The 17,461-nt window shown below is 33.8% G+C and overlaps 1 protein-coding gene across 1 annotated transcript in view; it reads right to left on the reverse strand.

Annotated features, from left to right (window-relative positions):
• Positions 1-4,122: 4,122 nt before the first annotated feature.
• Positions 4,123-17,461, reverse strand: part of LOC136835405 (diuretic hormone receptor-like) — a 285,624-nt gene continuing 272,285 nt past the window's right edge. The window contains exon 11 of the mRNA XM_067098895.1: positions 4,123-5,777. Coding sequence (XP_066954996.1) covers positions 5,561-5,777 — 217 coding nt within the window. The 3' untranslated portion in view covers positions 4,123-5,560. The remainder of the gene's footprint in view (positions 5,778-17,461) is intronic.

The raw sequence follows: 17,461 nt of genomic DNA on the forward strand, positions 1-17,461 counted from the left end.
GACTTCAGAGGAGTGTAGATTTGCAAAAATCATGGCACGGGAAAGACCTGAGTGGTAGAATTTGACAGAGACCCCTCGCATCGCTCTGGGTTGGAGGCGATGATTACTTTAATGATATACATGTAGAATCTGCATATCACATTTACGCATACACGTTATTAAATGTAGTTCATACATACTTTCATTTTATTATTTGTGTATTTCTGAGCCATTTAATCATTATCACTGATTTAGTCATCGATTCTATTTCGAATCTAGTGAAGTTGAAAGTGCAAAAATATTTTGTAATATCTGAAAAGCGCACTTTTCCGAAAACTAAAATTTTTATTGGAAAATTTACCTTATTTAAAAAAAAAATACAACTACAGATCGGGTTGGTACATTATTTAATTCTGGCTCCGATTAGATTGTGATAGGATGGGGCTTCTCGTGGAGTGAGTCGTGATAGTGCATTTTGGAATGAAGCTATTCCGGGAAACTACTTACACTTGATAGGAATATGTAGATTGGATCACCGCAGGTGACCACAAAAATTTTCTGTAGAAAAAAATTTCCCATAATGTCTGATGAAGTGACTGGAATTTTTGTTTTAAAAGTTTGAGCATTATAGGTTAACTTTTCGTATTCCCCATGATTCATATACAGTAACTTGCAGACTATATTCCGTGGATATGGGTTTTAAGAATAGCTTGTCAGTAATTCAAACGAACCCATTTAAAGACAAGTTACTTTTTATTGCAACACAGCCTAATTAATTTTAACACATTCATGCCAGGAAGATGTACGATAATTTTATGTGAACATCATTTTTTTGGAATTACTTTATCTGTAGGAGGTATCATCCTAGTAATTAACTTTTATTTCCCTTTTTGTTTTGATTTTTTGTGTTTTGTCTTTAGGTGGTCGGTATCTTTTGTATAAACGCTGTTTGAGTTTCTCACTGTTAATACGTGATAACGCCTTGATCTTTTAATAAGCAACCATTATCTAATTTGCCTAGATATTTTGACGGGCCCTGTTTGTAACCTGGCACGTAAAGTGGTATAGGACATTGTTGGGATGACTGCTAACGAGATTTTAGTTTAATGGTGCTTTCATTTTGTGCAGGATATGGTATGCCAGCTGTTACGAAGATCCATTTTACTGTAGCAGCAGTGGGTACAGAATAGTCTGCGATATTATCGGCTAATTTTAAGATCAGAAAATTTATGTGCTGCTCTGTTTTTATAGAGAAACAGCATCTTTGAGTGAGCATTCCTCAGTTTCTCTTAAAATCTTAATTTTTGCCACTTGAGCTGAAAAACATCTTGAACCTTTGTTTTTTAATTTGTTTAGAATTTGGGTTGCATTGTCAGCGATTATACAGACGCTTATCTGAGGCTGCGGTAGTTGTTACTTCGGTGCATTTATCGTAAAATACAATTCCCTGTAGCACTCGTTATGTCAAACACAATTTACTTACTGTGATTTTGTTGGCTCATAGTTATTTTTTATATCTTTATCTCATCGAACTTTGTTAGTTAATGTTAATGCTAAGAGTCGTCTTTTCTCTTGCCTTACTGAAGCGTTTTGCCTCAAGGAGACTGGGACTTTTGCTATTTGTCAACAGTTATGTCACTGGACCTTATAATTTTGTGCTACTACGTTGGTATTACGATCAGTACCACTGAAAAGAATCCCTTTTATTGTCGACCAATGATTTTTATTTATAATCTTAAAGAACCTGAAGAAGTCAGTGAATCATTAAAAAAAAATTAGGTAGGCTCATAGGTAAATATAGATAGATAAAGACAATAATGTCATATCTGTTAAGCCAGAGGGTCCGTTAAAGAGGTAGACAGTTGTTATTTCTTTTTCTTTTTATTCTATTTTCTTTCTTTTCCCACTACACGTAAAACTACGTCATAAGTCTTTCCTGTTGTGTTATATTCTCGTGTTTTGAGTATCATGTCCGAAAGAATGAAAAAAATAATGTGTTTTGTATTACACGAACTCGAAATTCCCCATATGATATGAGCCATGTTTGGAAAAACCCGACACATTTGTCCTACTTTGAAACATAAGCTAGAGTTGTGTTAATCACAGTTATGAGATAACGGTGTTGCTTAGATAAAATACGGTTACGTTTTCAAGGAAAAATTGAAATTGAACCAGAAATTTACCGGAAAAATTGAACAGAGAAATTTTCTCCTCATTTTCGGACGCTGGGGCTGTTGAAAATAAAGTGGGATAGGTTTACGTTTTCCGGAACAAGGTAACAGTTATATACATTACCAAGGAAGATAGGGGAGAAACTGATAGTATACCGGGGAGAAATTAAAAAGGGCGGAAATTTTATCTTGGCGGTCTGACGTTAGAAACAATGGAATTAAGGTGATTGACTCACCTGTGGAGAGGAGGTAGCAGAAGAAGGTCAAAGGCCAGAACTAAAGAGCAGGTGATGAGAGAAAATATCGTGGACTTCGCCTATTGGGTCTACGAATATTACACCGAAGAACTTACGGTAATGATTTTTTTGGCATCTCACGCTTAAAAGACTGGAAAGGAACAACACAAAAGTTGCTAAAAATAAAAACAGTACAGCAGTACATATAAAACTGTTTCATCAATAATATATCATATATACACTTATATACACAATTACTCATTCGCATAGGTAATATATACACATGTATGCACGAACATATAAATATTTTATGTACAATACTGTGTGTGTGAATATATATTTGAATATATATATATATATATATATATATATATATATATATATATATATATATATATATATATATCTATACACATATATATAGTTACATTCACCAGTTACATATATTGTAATGGCCGCAATTACCTGTTAACTTCTTATTCCCAGACAAGTTTGGAACCCACAGTGGTTAGACGACCGTGGTCAGGTCTTAATCCACACATTAGGGTTGAACACTAACCTTAGTTTTCCAGACTAAGGTTCGAATCCCATTTAAGAATAAAGATTTCTTCATTCTTTTCCTTCCGAATTTCATGGCATTCAGTGGAAGGCGTATAAAAAAAAATCTTGGATATTAGAGAAGTTAAGAGATAACTTTGTGCTACAATATAATACAATATATATATATATATATATATATATATATATATATATATATATATATATATATGTATAATTACATATATATATATATATATATATATATATATATATATATATATATATATACATATATATATATATATATATATATATATATATATATATATATATATATATATATATATATATATATATATATATATGTATATATATATATATATATACATATATATTCATAGAGCGCACAGGTCGAATGTGAAGCTTTAGCTGTAAGTTATGATACAGGCACATTCTAATTGAAATTCTCGAAAATAATGGCGAAAGCGACCAAGCCTAAGAGCATCACCCCTACATGCCCTTATAACCGGCTTTCGTAATTAATGAAATGTTTATAGTTTTAGGTTGTGTATATTAACCTTAGTGGAATTCACATTATGAAAATAATCGGAATCTAACTACATTTATATGTACACCAGAACGACATGTTAAGCTTCATAGACTTGAATGCAATAAACATCGATATAAAATACAAGGAGCTCTATACACAGACTACAGTGACAACTTTCTCTTAGCGATGAATGACAGCACCTGATAAAGGATATATATTTATATGTATAGTAGTATAGTCGCTATGTACAGTATTATCTACATCTGTATCAATATGATAAGGAAAATATACGCATATGTTTATAAACGTTATATCAACCAACGCTCTCCGTCTGAGAAGAAAGAAAAATATATAGTATTACTCGTTGGCACTTTTAGGTCTTTTCATTTTTGTTAAGCTGTTTGATTGAATTATCGACTCATCGGGAATAGAATAAACATTATTGAACGAAGAAGTTTCCTTATTAGCACACAGAATCACTGAGTCTCTTCGCAGTTACGGAAAACTTCCGGATATGAATCATCTCAAAAATCATCTATAAAATATATATATATATATATATATATATATATATATATATATATATATATATATATATATATATATATATATATATATATCCAAAAGAGTTTGTAATATTGGCGTGAGACAAGAATGATTACAAACATTTTTGTTTTCTTCGTCTTTTTATATATGGTACATTGATTGTACTCTCCCTGCCATCACGAGGAAGAATAAGAAGAAGAAAAAACCAAGAAGGTGTTTTAGGTAGGCTTCAAAAGCCGTTTATTTCGCTTCGTTTCTCTCAAGCCGATGGTATTCTTTCAGCACCAGCGCACCATTTTTATAAATAGAAGATGAAGGAGAAGTCGAGAGAGAGAGAGAGAGAGAGAGAGAGAGAGAGAGAGAGAGAGAGAGAGAGAGAGAGAGAGAGTACTTTTCAATTCATTGCCCAGCGTTTTCGTCAGATGTTTTGAAACCTGAGAAGCGTCTCTGTGATCTTTTGTCAGATATGTATTTACATAGGAAGTCCATTTAATAAATGATTCTATATAGAGTTGATCTTTCTAGGTTGTCAAAGACCATTGAAGAGCACACCATCAAGTAAATCCTATTTCGACTTTGACTATATTGCACGACAAGATTTTGTTTGCGAAGTTATTAGTCTGAACGTATGGTTTTGAGAGATATGTACATACATAGTAAGATTATATATGTACACATGCATGTGCACATATTAATACACACGTATAATAAAGATGTATATAAACTGAACACCTAAGCTGTGGCAACGATCTTCAGATTTCAACCCTTCATCTTTCTTTGACCTGTACGATTTTATTCTTTTACATTCACGCGCATTTTTCTTGTGACCTATAGACCTGTATCTCTTATATGTGTATAATAATAAAATCCTTTAGATAAATCAAATGTGTTATTAGGTCTGAGTGAAATATTTCGCTTCCCCTTTTTATTAGTTTTCAGGATCTTTTAGAAATCCTTGTTTATAAAGTTTTTAGAGCGATCGTGATTGTTAGGGAGGATCTGACAAGCTTTCTGCAAGACTTTTTCGCCCTTTTAAAAACAGCTCTATTTTCATGGTGCTTTTATGGAAGAAATGCCAACCACTGATACTCACGCCTAATCATTGTCACGCTAATCTAGTCGTAGCTCTACTATACAAATGTTGGTAAAAACTACAGTTGTCTCCTCCTGAATTAAAATGTAATAATTAGCGGTCCATCTTTGATGTTAGTTTTGCCAAGGCTTCGTAGAAAGCATCCTTGAACGCGGAAAGAATTTTACACTAGACTTACAGAAAAATATTCCCAGATTATACTAATTGCGTTAATGATCACTTAAGACTCCATGAATTTTTTTCACAGATGTGAATTGACAATGTTGATATACTTAATGGTATATGCACCATAGACATATCACTCCTGTCTCAATATCTAAAGAACAGATTAATCATTTTCTCCATTTTTCTTAAATCAAAACTCTAAGACAAAAAAAGAGCGTAATAATGACTTAGCATGAATAACACATATCAGATAATTTTTTTTTTCCTGTGAAATTCTACTTTAAATAGTTGAATCGGTGACTGATATCCTCGCGTCCTGGTCAGCCAGAGGAATCAGTGAACTGGCCTTTGAGATCCTGCGGGATGGCTGCGGGGAGATTGCGGGGGGTGCAGCGGCGCTGCTATTGGTGTTGCAGCCGTTGATAACAACGGTCGTCATTGTTGTGGAGTCCGTGCATAGGGACTCTCTCTTGCCTCCGAACAGCCGTCCTCCCTTCCTGCCAATGAGAAGGAAACAGTAGGAAATGAGACATGAAAAAGAACGATTATATTTTTAATCCTTTCAGGACGCAAAAAATATTTTGTTTTTTGTTATATTTTGAAGTTGGTTGTGATGAAGTGATGTATTAGAATAGATATTCTTTTGGCCTAACTTACGTGAAGGTCTTATAACTTAAGCTCATGAAGGCTCTCAGAATATGCATCTGTATATCTATGGATTTTTTTTTTTTACTCCATAATTTGTAAATTTGTAGATGGCGTGATGGTATTTTGTTCAGGTTATATATATATATATATATATATATATATATATATATATATATATATATATATATATATATATATATATATATATATATAAATATATATTATATATTATTACATATTTATTTAGGTGTATATATATGTGTGTGTTTGTAATGCGTATGTATAATACGAAAATAAGATTATGAAGATAATTGGAGTCTCTGTTGGTTGGACAAATTCCGGAAGAAAGGGTCTTAAAATTCAGGTAGCGTGAAAGTACGTGTAAGATAGAGAGGAAAATGGCGCAGTATGTATGAAGGGGTTTGGCACACCGCTGATGAACCTGATACTGTAGGAATTCTCGGATCAGGTGATTCATTGATGACCGAGCATTTAAAATATGAATATGTTAGCGACATTTGTGTGTCTCTTTTTTTGTTTCGTTGAAGTCAACCCTCTTTGAAGAAACGGCTTGATGTTAAAGAAAAATTATTTGCATATATAAATTATTTATGAAGAAACGATGGAACTTGCACACAAATGCTCGGTTTTGGGAAGCTTAGGTCAAGAAAGAAGCTATGAACTTTAAATGAAGAGAGGTTGTTAGTGTGTGTGTGTGTGTGTGCTGGTGCGTGTCCGCGCTCGCTCACTCGCTTGCGTTTTTGTACGTACATGACTTTCTGTGCCGATACCTGTATAACTTGAACATCACGAAGTGTAGGATCGTTCGACCTATCCTCAAACTTTTCATATTCAATCCATGTTTATTCAGCGTTACGGTATTTTTTTTTTTTATTTCAAGTAAGTGATGAAAGTAATTCGTTAAGTAACTGTAAACCAAGGAAGATGGTTCAGAATCAACAAAAATGAGAAATCGCAATTCTTTTAGTAATTAATAAATAAATTTGTAAAGATTGCCTGATGCCCGTAATTAGCCCAAGCTTGCTGGAGGCAAGGAATGAGTGCGAAAGAGACATAACCCCCTGGAAATATTAATCTCGCCTTTTGAAGGAGGATGCAACTACTGACGAGCTTTTTGAGACTTCTTCCCAGTGCAGAGAGGGGCTCTTTAATATAGTTTACAATCCCTATCAATTTGTCTGTCCTGTTCCCCTCCCCATATGTAAATCTTGTGAATGCTTATTGGAATATTGGACCAAAGCCTTATTCTTATGAAAGATATCTTTGATAACGAAATTTTTTCAGGGATTTCAGCGTTCTTGTAGGAACTCTAGTGTTATGTATAATACACTTAGCTGGTATTTCTTGTTCATTTTACTTAAAGTGAACTGTTCCTTTAACATTTAACTTTACTAACGTTTCAAATGATATTTTGTAATATAGTCTTGGCTGTCATATCATTTCACTCCTTTTTGGACATTGGCACCGTTCGATTACTTGAAATAGTTTTGAAGAATCGACACTGAAATGGTGTAATACTCTCTTCCCCATTACCGTATAATGTCGGCAGGTATATGTACAATTCTTGTTACTTGAGATTTGATGATCTAACTTTTTTCATTAGCAATTATCATGCAAAATATGAGTATAGGAAATGTCAGTATAAAGCAAGCTTTACTTTCGCTTTTCCAGGTTTTTCAAACTTTATGCATTTATTACATTTATTTCTGTTCTTTTTGCACGATGATAATAGCTCATGAAATCATACTTGTGAGCCATTAATTGTTAAATAGTATCTTTTTTCTGGAACCTCTCAGATATATACTTCAGGCAAATTAAAGTAATTAATTTTAAAAAATTTTCATTTTGCTCAAGATACTGTAGATACATATAGTAGAAGGGAAAAGATTTTACGAGATTTTCCTTGTTCTGTACCTAAAATTACAGGTGCTAGTTTGCCGTTAGGAAGTCGAACACCTTTTCGATTTGCTGTGTTGTATGCTCAAGGTTGTACTGGTAACTAACCAGCTGTACGGTTTTTAATGTAACGTAAATCGGAAAAGGATAATGTTATCTTATTCTTTGTTTCCTTCAAGTAGGTCACATCATACATCATCTTCTAGTTCTCATATCGCCAAGTTTTATTGGAACCTTAATATCTCTTGGAATTTTTTACCAGCCAGAGAAGTTATCAGTCCCCTTCTTTGGATATAACATGGTATATAGTGTCATATTACTCTTTACGTTAAATCATAATATATTATAAGTAACTTTGAAAAGGATTATCATAAATAAATAATGAAATTTTGTACCCTATTCTAGTAATATGCAAATCAGACTAATGGAAATAAGGAAGCATGGCTAGTGAGGAGACGTGAATATTTCGGAAAACTTACAAAACAAGATTGCAGTTGTTCATTCAACTAAAAGAAAATTAATAACTTATTTCCGAAAATATGTAACGGAAAACATCACAGCTTGAAATATCTTAGCATGTAGTATGGATTTATGCAGATATGTGTTTCTCAAAAATCTTGGCCAATTTTTTTGCAACATATCGACGTAGACGCTAACCTGCATAAATATGAACCTGCACTGCAATATTTACTTCATTCCTAATATTTGTTACTAGAAGCGTTGCATTGCTGAAGTCCTTTTACAATATTCAACTCGAAATCACGGTAGGACATTTACGTTCTACTTACTACTCATGACATCATTTAGCTTGAAAATTCTGTAAACATAAGCCAGTAGGTCCCGTAAGCATCTACAAAATCTTGACAAGCGTAAATTACGTTGTGTTTATTCCTTTCCCAAATTCATTGTGTTAAGTTTATGAATTTCATTAAACCAATTTTGCGAAGCATACTTCATGTAAACTTGTGTAAAAACAATTACAGTTATTGCTTGAGATATGACGGCAAGACATCTTACCTCTTCAATAAACATGAGTTATAAAATGACCAAGCATAGATTTATGTTAAATCTTTCATTAGAATTCAAACTCGCAGATCGTTGCAGGTATAAGAACATGCAATAGGATCTGTTATTAAACATGACTTCAAGTTTAATATTTAAATTAACATTTTCTATCGAGATCTACTTGTCTAATCTAATATGCGTTTCTATCTACCAGGTACAGCCAGTGTCATTAACTCGCAGAGGCATAATGGATAACAAAAATTTGAACTACACACCACTATGACGTCAATGTGTGAATTACCTAACATCTGAATCTACCAGACAACAGCGTCAGAAATCAAGCACAAACTACACAAAGATTAAAGTCAGAACACCGACAGGAGATACCTAAACCAGCCAGCCTGCAAAATGCCATTCAGAAGTAGGTGTTGTATTTTTTTTTGGCTTGTTGATTATGTATGCATATTTCTTTATTGGTGTAAATTAAACGGTTGTTTTCGGTTCTTTCCTTTTTTCACATGTGGGAGTCCTGTATTATTTTAGTATAGAATTTAAGCTTCATTAATTATCCGTTGTGACACTTGGGGAGAAAAATTATATCACAGTTAATTCGATATATGAGATCGTATAGCTTTCAGAGCTTGATATTTTTCTGAACAGAAACTGGCTGATTTTACAAGTGTCTCACACACACACACATTAATAAATACTAAATATATATTTATATATATATATATATATATATATATATATATATATATATATATATATACATACATACATATATATACATATATATACACACAGCGTGATTTGTGTGTCACTCTTAACCACAGGGGAAATGAAAATCTGGGTGAAAATCCTGACTGGTTTCAATTTCATATCTGTATGTTGATTTGTATTGTTCCTTTAGCATATATATTGGAAACATCCTCCATAATGTATCAGTCCTCGTAAAATTATATATTATACACACATTTATGATATGTATGTATATATATATGTATGTATGAATGTATATACAAGTGACAAAAAATACAGGAGTGCTTAAGGAGCAAACTAAATACAGGATGAGAATGGGGAAACAGAGTTGCCAAGCTAGCATTAAAGGGGAGGTGTTGAACTTGGAGAATTCTTTACCTCGCAAAAACCAAGCGTTTATAAAATTAACAGTGGTAAGGACGCCTCCCTCATGAATGAAAGGTGCGGGGTTTGGTTCATGAGCTATCCGGAATGAATTGGGCTTGTTCTATCAAATCTCATTGTTCTGTTGATTTATGTAGAGGAGTAGGTACCTGGTGACTTACTGACACTGGTGGTCGTAACCATGGAGGAGATACATGGGGCAAAAACCCTATCATACAAAACGTGTTGAGAACCAGAAGACTAACACCAGAAGCTCCCCACCTCCCACCAGAAGCTGAACGTCCTAAATATAATCACGGTTTTTGAAGTGGAACCGAAAATAAAAAAGACTTGTAGAGGTGAAAAGCACCTGGCTCTGATGGAATCAGTGTAGAGACGATAGCTGAACAATAGAATGGCACCTTTTATACAAACTAGATTGTTTTTACAGATCATGTAATAAGGAAGCAAAGGAGGAACTTGTTGAATGTGGCAGTTTAAAGGCATTGTATTTATGCAGATTCTGAAGAAATATTTATCACGCTTAATCGTAGAGGGCTTGAGAAAAATATTGATAAAATGCGAGAGAAGAACAAGGTAGTTTTGGAAAAGGTGTTATTTGTGCAGATCAGATATGTGTGTTATGACATTATTGTGCAGCAGTTTCTCGAATCTAACAGTCACCTTCTGATGTGTTTTGTTGACTACGAAAATCTATTTGACAGCTTCTTTAGACCAATGTTATAGGAAACCTTGTGTCACTATGGTATTCTCATGGATAATGGTAAGCTAACTGAAGGCAATGATAAAAGACATACAGTATAGGCAGGGTTAATGTTGATGGAAGCTTGATAAGTGAAAATGCAGGAAATGGGTAGGTTCTGCAAGGTCATATTATGTTTGCTGTATGCCCTTCTTATGGGCTTTTTAATAACGAGAGGTTGGAGATGAAAGATAAATTTAGATTGGAGTAACGATAGAAACTTGACGGACTTTGAATACTCCGATGATGCTCTGTTAATCAGCCAAACACCATGAGATTTACAAGCTTGTTTGCTAGAATGCGTCATATGTCTAGAGAGTTGGGACACGAGATAAATCCAAGATAAACAGGAGCAATGAGGACAGTATGCGCAAAGGAATAAACTAACACTAGATAGAGAAAGGATTAATGAGGGTGAACCTTTCAAGTAGTGGGAAGGCTGAATGAAATTTGGAAGTCAAGTAGACTGACATTGTATACAAATGTACAAAACTAAAATTATACATTTGTTAGTACGATATGAATTGCTCTACTGACAAAGAAGCAAAACACGATTTTAGAATAAAGCTTTTAGAAGAATATTGGGTGGCAGAACAGAGTAGGAAATGATATCGTAAGGAAAATTAAACATGTTCCATATGTAGATGAATAAGTAATGAAGGGGAGATGGTGATTGCTGGGGCATGTCATTTGCATCACCCCGGGGAGAAAAGCTGGGTTCCTGTGGATACCAGAAAGTTGTAGCATCCTGACTTGCTCTGATGAGAACTATGAAACGGGAGGGTGGAGATTATTGAAAGATAAAGCACAGGAAAGATAGTTGCGTGATTTCTCTGAGGTCCCTCGTCTCACTTGAAGTTGTGTGTATGTGTGCGCTTGTGTGTGTAAGCTATTTACGGGTAGACTCGGCCAGTCAAACTCACCTCCCCAGGTTCAAGCTTAGTTGTATATTGTAGATATAGTTGCATGTATGAATGTGCAGCAAGTAGAAAATAAGGTAGAAGAAAAATAAATTCTGAAACGAGTTTAAGAGGAAGGAATATATACTGTAAATACACGGTAGTGCGAGTGAAGGATTCTTTTCCCTTTCACCTTAATTTAAGTATTTTCTGTATATTGTAAGTAAAAATGTTGATTATATCACTGACGTGAATATGTGCATTTGATTATGTCCACATAATACAATACAATCGTTAACACTATACCAAAATGGACACCCACATTGACGTAAGAAAAACATACACGAAGCCAAACATAATGACGAGAGAGAGAGAGAGAGAGAGAGAGAGAGAGAGAGAGAGAGAGAGAGTGTGTTGTTATGAAAGTAGAAGATAGAGTGCTTTTTGGGAAAACAGTGCCAAGCAAACGTCGTTTAAGCGGATAGCAAAAGAAAGACTTGTTTTCAGCAGTAACAATATCACTAACAACATATATGAACGAATTGCCAAAAGTGAGCGTTTTTGCTTTGCTATTTATTCAACATATATATTCAACCGTGTAATACAGAGTTAGTATGTCTGAATGATCGAGATGTGGAACCAACTTCAAAATAAATAAAGCGTGAAATATGACCAGATATATCAGTAAAAATAGAGAAAAAAAGTGACTAAATAAATGCACGAATTTCTAATAAAGTATTCCGAGTGGGTTAAGTAAGAAATAAAATTCCTCGCAAAAATGTTACGAGTTTAAATAATTTCGTCACGTTTCCTTTGAGATGCGTTAAAAGGTTCAGGGGGTATTCAAATGCAACAACGTTTACGAATTACAGTTCCTTATACTATTCCTGGAATTAAAGTTTAGAAACTTATATATGTATATAAAACTTAATAATTAAACTTAATGTAGGTTTTTATTGCAATGCGTATGTTCCGTGTTGTAGCCAGTATCATATGAAAGCATCTTTCACTGAGCTAAATTGTGTTACTTTTTTTTGTAGTTAATGTTTTTGTTTATCGCAGGTTTATAGTTTGCGTTATTACGTCTTTATTTTTTAACCTCTGTACTCTGTAACCAAATCCCTTTTGTCCTTCAGCCTCTTTTGCATGATACAAATGTACCAGTGTATGAACATTAAATTTTAGTGAAACGCTTAACCATTTCATATCGTAAATGAATGAATGGTAAGCTGTTTACTGTGTGGCTTTCATGTACTTTATCCCAATATAGTTATTATTTTAGTAACCTTCACGGAACTGGGATTGCATCAGTTTTGCAATTTTTCCGTATTCATAATAAGAAACACTTTCAGATGTAGATGGACAGCAATATGCTCGCCATTTAATAGAGCAATAAATAAATATTACAACACTCCTAAGAAGAAATTAGATATTTCAGTTCAAGTAATTTAGTAGAGTTATTCCACGGAGAGCTAGTTTTCTATAATATATAAATTCGAAGGTAGAAAATGTATTGTTAGAGGAGACTACATTACATTGTAAGGAAAGATACTAACGCCAAGCGAGAAACAGCAAGCCTTTATTCATTTATTTTATGCTGACCGTTATCTAATAATTTTGAGTTAAACATTTCATGCACCAGGTCATTATACTGGCATGCACCAATAAATAAACTTATTACTTACCCCTGTCAAAGAGGGTTTGTAGAGAAAAAATTACGATGAAGTGAATTAGTATACTGAAAATTCTTCTGATTCAAAAATAATTTTGATATAACAACCATTCATTCAGAATTTTGAATGCTTTCAATTATATTACAGTACTAAAAATGTTCAAGCGAATACATTACTAAAATCGAACTGCAGCTTTTCATTTGTATGGTAAATTACCTACAAGCATTTGAAATCAAAAGTTGAAACTTCCCATGTCTGTCATTGCTTGTTATTTTGTGAAAAGGCGTTAAATAATTCATAATGCAATATTTTCAAATAAGTTCACCATCTCTTAACTAATCTCTTCTCTGGTCTCACCAACTTTGGCCTATTTTTTTGCCTCAAGCTGCATTTAGTGATTGTGATTTATACTGCGGAGAATTAAGTACATAGTGATAATGGAAATTCGATTCATCTCGATATACGGGCCGAGAGACAAGCAATACAAGATTATAATTTTAAGTAGTCATGAATTTAGGACATAAACATTCAAATGGGCTTATTTTGTAGTTAAAGAAGGCGATAGTAGCCTATTTATGTACGGGATTGTGAGTGAGTTGAGAGAAATTAAATGTAAAAGATTGTCTGTAAAAATGTAGAAGAATTAAAAAATGCTCTAAAGTTTTACAATAAAATTTAACTAAGACACGGGGACTTTTGTAAAAATTTGTTAATTTTTAAAAATAATTACAAGTATATTTCTAGGACATACTCTTTTGTTAATAAATGTTGCTCTTGTACAGTTTTACTAGGCTCCTACAAGATGTCACATAAACAACAAAGGTGTTACTCAAGGTTGAAATCTTGCCCCAAAAAAAAAAAAAAAAAAAAATAAAAAAAAACTGAAGATAATTATTTGCAGTTCTCGCACTATGCTTCCTCATCATGATTCGTATCTGTACATAATACTGTATTTAATTCTTCTAAATATTTGACGATTGTTAGTGTTACTTTTGTCGTGTAGTTTACTTTCTCAGAATATTATACAAAATTCTTATTTGTGTGAAAGCTGGGTATTTTACTTAAGCCTTTATATATCTACAGAGACGGTGGCATTAATATCTTAGTCTGTGATCTTTTCTTTTGTCACTTAATGAATATTGGTCTCTCGTCTAGAAATCATCAATATTCTGGAATCGTTTAATACGCCATGTTGATACTACCTCTCAGTACCAGAAGTGTTGCAATTCGTTTATGATAGACGACAGAACGGACCCTGCTTGTTATCAATAATACCGATGCTTATGTTTGTATAATTGTTACGTCACACGACGTTATTGTGTGTGTGATTGCAATGTTACAAGAACTATTTTTCGAATAATAGCACTAAATGTTGCACATTCAGTCTTACGGGCAGATTCGCTTCTCCCTAAGAAGCTGTTTTCATAGTTTAGGGTTGGACCTTGGACGGTAGCTTACATGCTTTAGGCCTAGCCCGCTTTAACACTAATGATGATTGTTTTACGTCAGCGTAAATAAATCAATTGTAGCTAGTTATATGAACAGTTAATTGTACTCTTTAATCACGCCTCTCATGTAAAGACAAACTGTATTTTCGTTGATTTGGAATGTTTTGGATAGGATATTTTTCCCCCCACGAACAAGGATGCCGGCCATTGCTTGCAAGAAGACAAATATGGGCGTCTTCACTTTTGCCGCCTCTACTGGCTGTGTGAGGTCAACTCAAGCAGTAAGATGTGAAAAAAAAAAAAAATGCCAGAAAATGTGGTCGTGTGACTATGCCTTAGAAGAGTATGTAATACTGCCGATTTATTGACATTTGTTGATTGATTTATTCCATGGATTTTTCAAATTAATGGCCCTTTCGGCTTGTGTTATAAGAACGATTACTAATTTGTGATAATGATAATACACTTAAATAGCTCATCTGTGGATCTCTTGAACATTGAATCTCTAGGAACAAATGCAGACAAGATTATATCGACAGTGGAACAGTAAAAGTACACACTTCACAGAGCACGTTCTTTCAAAATACTATTGCATCAACGGATGTGCTGAGAAAGCTGCTTAATGATCATGTCGTGGCTAGTTTTGTATCCAGCAAAGTGCAGTTTGTTCTGTCACACAACGAATCAGTTGTGGCGTTCATGATTAGCTTCAAGATAATGGTGCAGGAAATAATTGCTAAATGGTTGAGGATTCCGGTATAAATCATTTTGTGGCTGTTTCAGGCAGTGTTTTTAAAAGAAAGAGAGATTGAGGGTACGAGAGCACGTCAACAAACTGAGAAATAATATATATGTTATCAGACTTATCGCATCACTAACGGCTCCTTAAAAATTCTAATCAAAACCATGAAACCCTCCAAAATGCCATTAAAACGTCTACAACTGCCAAGTAGATATTTACTGTATTACATGGAGCTTTCCCTGTAGTTATTTTCATAATGCAAATAATTTTGATTTTGATTCCGAAAAATCAGGATCATTTGACGATTGATTTAAAATAAAAATATAACAGACTCCAAGCGCTGTGTCTCGACCAAGGTTTTTTTATATTCACTATTCAGTCACATGGCCACTAATAATAGTGGGCCTTCATATTAAAGAGGGACAGTTCATTAACGCAACTTTTACGAGAGCAAATCCTAACACTTTTTCACTTGTGGTTGCCAAAGGGCTCTACGTGTGAATGAAACGCGTGTACGTTCATCCATACGTACACGTGTATATATATATATATATATATATATATATATATATATATATATATATATATATAGATATATGTATGTATTTTAATATATATGTTTATTTTTATTTGTTTATATATATTTATATTTTATATTTTATTTATATTTAAATATGTATGTATATTATGTGCATATTTGTACATGTATGTGTATTCCAGGTGATTTACAATTGAATTTACTTTCAAGTTAAAAGTCTAGAGATGAATTGTATCCCTACCGGTTACGACTCACTGGACCCGGCGCTAAGGCCAGTGAATTTGACAAATTCTGGAAGAACGAACCTATTTCAAGTCTATTTCGTAAGGTTAATGGATGGGCTTTTGTGATCTTAATTCCCCAAGTGGCAGCGGAATCGACGTGAAATGTGGTTGTCATCAAATAGAAAGAGTTAGAGACAAGGTTCGGCCCAAAACGAGAGATACTGTATATTATTACTTTATATGTGAAGCAAACGTTACTCTGTCTTTTTCCTAGAGCCCAGCGCGTTGGGATGATACAAGAATTATCAATAAAATATGTCTGATTTATGAGAGGTTTTCTGAAGGTTACTGACACTTGGTGAAACTTTAGGGAAGTCAAGTTTTCTTAGTCAGAATGGATATAAAATCTTAAAAGAAAAAATAACATATCTGTAACAGGAATGTCTTGCAATTATCGACTATCATATCGGCATATCTTTACTGTTACAGATCAGTATCCTTTATTATAATCGGGAAGCCCTCTCCTAACAGTTGATTCATAGTGCAACTGGTTGGTTTTCCTCCTGTTACACCTTTCAAACCTTTTTACTATCAAGTTCCATTTCAGCGCTGAATGACCTCATAGGTCCCAGTGCTTGGACCTTAGCCTAAATCCTATATGCTATTCAATTCTATTCTATTCTTCCATGCGCTCTCCTCTACTCCCATCACACCTCGTTCATATTTTTGCAATGTTGTAGATCACACGCAAGCAAAACAGCTTGTGATGATTGGAAAAAAGGGAAGGGAAAAGTACAAATGGTGGAGGGGCCATGTGGATGCTATGGGGAGTGTTGAGTTGAACTTAATACTGTTGGTTGTAACAGATGTCACAAGAGATGTTCGTGATAGCAAAACATACACGAGTAAGAGGTATCTGAATCCAGATATGTATAAGAATAGATAGGGAAGACGGAGCTAGAGCATCATGCTGTCCTGATAATGCAGGTCTCAGGAGATGAAAGATCGTTTGTTACCATGGAAACACTTCAGACCATGATGCAGCTATTTAATGAGCAATAAGATAAAAATAAAGCTTGAAATGCTTCAAAAAGTTGTATATTACTATGTACAATAGAAGCGGGTATTTAAAAAGAAAATTGAGGAGAATGGTGTAGATAAAAGTCTGGGGTTCATGGCCAGAGTGCGGTAGGAAGTTC

The sequence above is a fragment of the Macrobrachium rosenbergii genome, chromosome 55 (assembly GCF_040412425.1).
Source record: "Macrobrachium rosenbergii isolate ZJJX-2024 chromosome 55, ASM4041242v1, whole genome shotgun sequence".
NCBI lineage: Eukaryota > Metazoa > Arthropoda > Malacostraca > Decapoda > Palaemonidae > Macrobrachium > Macrobrachium rosenbergii.